General features: G+C 37.6%; 1 protein-coding gene across 1 annotated transcript; it reads left to right on the plus strand.

The window, feature by feature from the left end:
- Positions 1–5,117: 5,117 nt before the first annotated feature.
- LOC116634773 (small integral membrane protein 30-like) lies at positions 5,118–5,404 on the plus strand. Its single transcript, XM_032408309.1, has one exon. The coding sequence runs from the start codon at positions 5,246–5,248 to the stop codon at positions 5,402–5,404; it is 159 nt and encodes a 52-aa protein (XP_032264200.1). The 5' UTR covers positions 5,118–5,245.
- Positions 5,405–6,519: the final 1,115 nt, after the last annotated feature.

Raw genomic sequence — 6,519 nt, forward strand, 5'->3', positions numbered from 1 at the left:
TCCTCCCTAGCTAACTTGTTGAAATCTCTCATATACTTTTTTTTAAAAACACTTTATCTCATGCATAGGTTGTACTGGCCATACTCTGAAAGCTAATTTTCCATATCAAAGATGTCTCATTCGTTAATTAAAACCAAACAGTCCTCCCCACTAAGATAAGGGTTTTCTGCTCTCTAGGTAGAGTTCTGCTGCTGGTCCTTAAACTGACAGTCTCTCCACTCTCCTTGAGCCCTACACTGTATTTATTCACACTTGTTCTTCTTGGTGCATAGCCCACATTCGTACTTTATCTTTTTAAAATTGAGTTGTAATTGGCATGTAACATTATATTAGTTTCAGATGTACAACATAATGGTTGGATATATGCATTTATTGTAAAACGATCACCACAATAAGCCTAGTTAACACCCATTAGCACATATAGTTTTTTTCTTATGGTGAGAATTTTTAAGATGCACTTTCTTAGCAACTTTCAAATATACAACCCAGTATTATTAACTATAGTCACCAACCTGTACATTACTGCTCCAGGACTTTTTATTTATTTATTTATTTGACAGAGAGGTAGAGAGCACAAGTAGGCAGAGTGCAGGCAGAGAGAGAGGGAGAAGCAAGCTCTCTGCTCAGCAGGGAGCTGGACGTGGGGCTCGATCCCAGGACCCCAAGATTATGACTTGAGCCGAAGGCAGTCGCTTAACCGACTGAGCCACCCAGGTGCCCCTAGTAGTTTGTTTTTAATTATTTGAGGAACTCCATACTGTTTTGATAGTGGCTACAGCAATTTACATTGCCCTCAAAAGTGCACAAGGGATCTCTTTTCTCTACATCTCTGCCAAAATGTATTATTTCTTGTCTTTTTTATAATCGCCATTCCAATGGGTATGAGGTGATATCTCCCTGTGGTTTTGATTTGCGTTTCTCTGATGATTACTGTTGTTGAGCACCTTTTCATGTACCTGTTGGCCATCTGTATGTCTTCTTTGGAAAAATGTCTATTGAGGTCCTCTGTCCACTTTTTAACCAAATTGCTTTTTTTTTTTTTTTTTTGCTAATGAGTTGTATTAATTCTTTATGTATTTTGGATATTAACCCTTTATCAAATATATGATTTGCAACTACTTTCTACCATTCAGTACCTTGTCTTTTCATTTTATTTTTTCCTTTGTTATGCAGAAGCTTTTTAGTTTGACATATAGTCCCATTTTTTAATTTTTGCTTTTGTTACCATTTTTTCCTTTTTTTTATGTCAAATCTAAAAAAATCTAAGACACTAAGACTGATGTCAAGGTTTTCTTCTAGGAGTTGTATGGTTCTAGGGTCTTACCTTCAAGTCTTTAATCTATTTTGAGTTGATTTTCATATATGGTATAAAGTAGTGGTCCAATTTTATTCATTTGCAAGTGATTATCCAGTTTTCACAACACTATTTGTTAAAAAGACTGTCCTTTCCCCATTGTATGTTCCTGACTTCTCGTTTATAAATTAATTGACTATATTACTTTATCTTCTAATTCAAGAATAAAGACAGCACTGGGCCATGTAGCAGCTCAAAACAGCAGGGTTGGTTTACTGCTCTTCTGTGTCCCTCTGAGGAATAATTTGTTTCTAGAAGACCTTATCACCTTCTTACAATTTATTGCCAAACCAATATCTTCATGCACATTCATTTGCCTTTTATTTTGCTACACAACCATTACATTTGTGGTTGTCTGATGGATATTATTATGTGGAAGTCTGATTATTACAATAATTTTATTATGTATGAAACCCAATTAATATTTTCTGCCTACTCATGATATTGGTGTACAATATTGATTATGTCATGCTAATTGTAAAGGACGAACAGGTACTGTGCAAGGACACTGAATGTTTGGTAAGAGTGATGAATGGCAGAGCAAAGGAAATAAATTTCTAAAAATTTTAGAAGCTTATCATATTGATGATATTATGGTTCAATGGTCTGGGGCAAACTGGAACAACCCTTCTGAGGCAAAAGACAAGCTGCTATTTATTGCAGCCCTTCTCACTAAAAAAAATCAGCTCAATGTTTTGTGAACCTCTGAAATTTGAGGCAGTATATAGAGCACTTGGGAATTATGCTCTGAATCATGTGTTAGGTGGCTCAAAGGGCTACCAGTTTTGAGTGGTAGCAGACTAAAGAAGAATTATGCATCAGATTCAGACTCAGTGAGAACTGCGTGAAACTTGGACCATTAGTCTCAACATGAGAGTGCTAGAGGTTTCCATGGTGGGTAAGTATACAAGATAGACTGTCTACTAAGCTCTACCAAAAGAATCACAGTTCAGACCCCCAGAATTCTAGAACAAGGTCATTCTTGCTTTAACAGAGAACTAACTCCTTGCTGTTCAAAAATAGTTCCTGGTGTGCTCCTGTACTCCTAGAGATACTGAGTGTTTGACCTTGGGACTCCAGTGACTATTATCCAGAGAAGAGCTGGTTGAAACTCTAGATGTGGCACAATCCCTTGAGAAACCACAGTTATCTGGTGACAGTTCTATTACATCAGACCCCTCCAACCCTGTAGGGGGCTGTGATGCATGCTGACCAGAATTGACACCTACGGTGGATATGGATTTGCCTTACTTATCTGCAGTGTCTTTGTCAGCACAAGCATCTGAGGAATAATGAAATGCCAATCCATTATTATAGCATGCCATACAACAGCGACTCAGATCAAGGTCTCATGCTATGACAAGAGACATGTGGCTCCAAACTACAAATTTTATTGATCAGAAACAGCTGAGCTAAAGCACCAGTAAGATAAGTTGTCATAACTTAGGATGTGGTATGTTTGCTTATCCATTTGGTGCTGAGTCATTAGAATAACTGGGTCAGCGATATTTGGTGCTGAGTCATTAGAATAACTGATATTTGGTGCTGAGGCATCAGAATAACTGGGTCAGGGAAACAAAGAGCTGAAGTAACATAGGATCCTCTCACCATCACAGTGACCCTCTTAAAATTTGTATTTCCCGTTCCTGATCTGTCAGATCAAAAGTCCCAGTTTCCAGGACGGGAACACTTTTACTAGAGAACACAGTAAAAATTCCTCTGAATTTACAGCTCCAACTACAACCTGATCACTTTGGGTTCCTCAATGTCAACAAAAAAGGGGTAACGTAAAGTAATTGACTCTACTTTCCTTGAAGATCTAGGATTGCTGCCACATCATGGGAACAGAAAGGCTCTGTTTAGACCACAAGGCAGTTCTAGTTGTCTGTTTGATTCTGTGCTCAATGATAATGGGGAATGCAGGGAGAAGTAATGATTGCAGCTTTAAAAAGGAAAGGCATTAAGAGCTCAGACTCTCTGGAGAAGAAAGTCTAGGTCATGCTAGACAAGGACCTAGGCAGGCTGAGGCATAGGCAAAGAGTAAAAGAATTCTAGAATGGTTAGTAGAGGAGTTAGGTGGTAAATACCAGTTTCAGACTCAGGACAATGAGGGAATGTAGCTTATTGCACTGAGCCTTTTGTATTGAGTTGTTACAGATATTGCAACTGGTCATGACCTATAAAGAAACTTTGGGCTGAATTTGACTTAATGGGATCAATGAATGGAGGACACAAGACCAAAAGGCACAGAAGGTAGACTACATCATACACTCCTTGTGTACCACTTCATATCCTCTGAAGATTTCCACTAACTCTGCTCAGATGCTTTTTGACAATATCTCATTTAGAACTGTGCCACATAGCCCTCACTTCATACCCCAGAATATCTCTCATGCTGAAACATAGGATGCTTGCTTGCATGAACACACTTGGCCTTCATGAATGCACAAACCAGGACTGCAGGGAAGTTAGTGTCTCTGGGACCATCTTTGACTAATAGGAGAAATGGAGCCAATTAATAAATACTTCTCTCTTTTCGTCCTGTGGTTGGACAATCTTAGACATATTCCAAGAGGCTCCTGAGAAGTTCCTTGCATGATGGAGTACCAGCCCTCATCATGAGGGCCAATTTAGTATGCACCCTTAGATTAGCTTTCCCTTCCTCCCTCTTTTACTCCTCATGTCCTTCTTCCTTTATCCCTGAGGTCAGTTCCCAAATAAACTATCTTCATGCAAGGCTTTGTCTTAGAGGCTCTTTTTTGAGAAAACTAGATTAAAATAGATTAGAGAAGAGATTAGAGCTGGGGAAGAAAACTGATCAAAATTTTATTTCACTTATTCTGAAGGGATTGTAAGAAAGAAATTTCATAGGCTTTGCTATCATGTACTTCTTATGTGAACCCCTAGATGTGAAGCTAGAGAAGCTTAGCCATCTGAAGAAGATGAGGTTATTATTATCCTCCAGTTTACTAAGAGTGCAGTGAGGTTCCAGTGGCCTGTATCCATTCAGTCCACCCCTCAGAGAATCCTCAAGAAACCGTATCTATAGCCAAATTAAATTCTATGCTCACCTTATCAACATTATAAAACAGTTTCTCCTGTATTTGACAAGCATAGTATCAATAAATCAATTTTAGTGTTTTAACATTAAAACCTTGTCTTTTTTTTTGTTGTTGGGTCTGAAAGTGATAGCAATTCATTTGTAATGAGTCTGAACCAAGAATGCCCTCTTATAAAAGTCCTCAGTTTGTTTTTCCTCCATAGAACAATATCCATATAAACTGCAGAGAATCCATTGTTAAAACATGGAAACAGTCTTTGATGATTTTCACTATACTATGTAATAAAGTAATCTTGATTCAAATGCAAGAGAAAACTCTATACCCTTATTTTATTTCTGTCTTATTAAAGAAGGGTCTAAGTATTAACTTAGGAAATTATCAACTTTAAATGATGAAGGAGATGATTATTTGGGTACCAATAATTCATAAATCTATCTTGAATATGTCAGCATTTGATAAGAAAAGAATAATGAAGCTCATAATAATTCTGCTTTGCTGTTACCAAAAATTGTTTTCAACTAGAGCAGTGTGTCTGGGTTTAATTTAAATCAGTCTAAAAGAGAGAGAGAGCCCTACAAATAACTAGAAAATGCAATTGAAAAATCTTGACTCTGTAATCTCTCTACACCACATGTAGGCCTGCCCTTCAAAACTATAAAGGTGGCGATTCCTCTAGTGGCTGCTTCCAGGAAAGTTCTGTCAGGTGGAACCTCTTAGCCTCCGCGATCTGGAACTCCAGGAAGGGACTATTTCGAATCAGAATTATACGTAAATCCTTTTTTTGAAACCTTCAGCCCTCAAGATCCAGATACCTGAAGATCCCAACATCATGACCTCGGTTTCAACACAGTTGCTCTTGGTCCTCATTTCACTGCTTTTGGTGCTGCCTGTTGTTGAAGCAGTAGAAGCTGGAGATGCAGTCGCTCTCTTGTTAGGTGTGGCTCTCAGCATTACAGGCATTTGTGCTTGTTTGGGGGTATATGCATGAAAGAGGAATGGACAAATGTGATTTTGATGGGCCTTGTGCATCAAACCTTGCCTGGAAAACTTTTGTGTTATTGAGGTTAAAAACTGAGCTTTAATGTCTAAAAGTTCCCAAGAAATAGGGTATTTTCACATTCTTGTCTGCCTGTAAATTGGAACAAATTAATATATGTTAAATGGGGGAAAAAAAGTTTACTTCACAACAAACAATGCATTGAAAAAAGCAGTCTATAATTCATATATGCTAGTTAGAGGGTCAAAGAAGTCAGATGACTGAAATTTACATATTATTTCATAGTTTCTTGGAATTCTCAAAGTACATGAAATATGAAGAAGGAAACCCTTGCCCAAAATCCTAGGAAATTGCCAATTCTTCTATCACTGAGGAGTCTTTTCTCCATATTTTTATTAGAGTTTTGTTTTGTTAACTCCCAACTTAATATCAAATACAGTCAGAAATTAAAATTTTTATTTCTTGGGGGAGATAAGAAAAATGTATTCAATGTATCTAATGTTAAAATGGAGACAATATTTAATGTAAAAATATATTGACATTGAAATGGAGAAATTTAATGTTAAAAAAAACCTTTGTATTAACTGAGTGACATCTCTATGATGAGAAGTACTATATTAAATATAAACCCATTATGTTGTAAAAAAAAATTAAAAAAAAACTATAAAGGTGCTTCTCTGGTTCACTTTCCTTTTCCCACGGTCATCTAGAAAAGATGTGAAGACCCAAGCAAAACCTTAGCTTTACCTTATGAACTCAATTCCAAGAAATGGCTTCACTTAAAAATTCAACCTAGCCCGTGGGGTGCCTGGGTGGCTCAGTCATTAAGCGTCTGCCTTCAGCTCAGGTCATGATCCCAGGGTCCTGGGATCGAGCCCCGCATCGGGCTCCCTGCTCGGCAGGAAGCCTCCTTCTCCCTCTCCCACGCCCCCTGCTTGTATTCCCTCTCTCGCTGTCTCTTTCTCTGTCAAATAAATAAATAATCTTGAAAAAAAAATTCAACCTAGGCTAATGTGATGAGGTTGTTATTTTTTTTTTCAGTCACAAAAATGTGAATCACATTTTCTACCTGGAGATGCAACTGATAATTGATCATGGTAGATCAA

This window comes from Phoca vitulina, unplaced genomic scaffold (genome assembly GCF_004348235.1).
Source record: "Phoca vitulina isolate PV1807 unplaced genomic scaffold, GSC_HSeal_1.0 scaffold9, whole genome shotgun sequence".
In the NCBI taxonomy this organism is placed as follows: Eukaryota; Metazoa; Chordata; class Mammalia; order Carnivora; family Phocidae; genus Phoca; species Phoca vitulina.

Excerpts from the sequence above, each read along its gene's own strand:
- LOC116634773 (XM_032408309.1), top strand. The coding sequence starts at position 5,246 with ATGACCTCGGTTTCAACACAGTTGCTCTTGGTCCTCATTTCACTGCTT.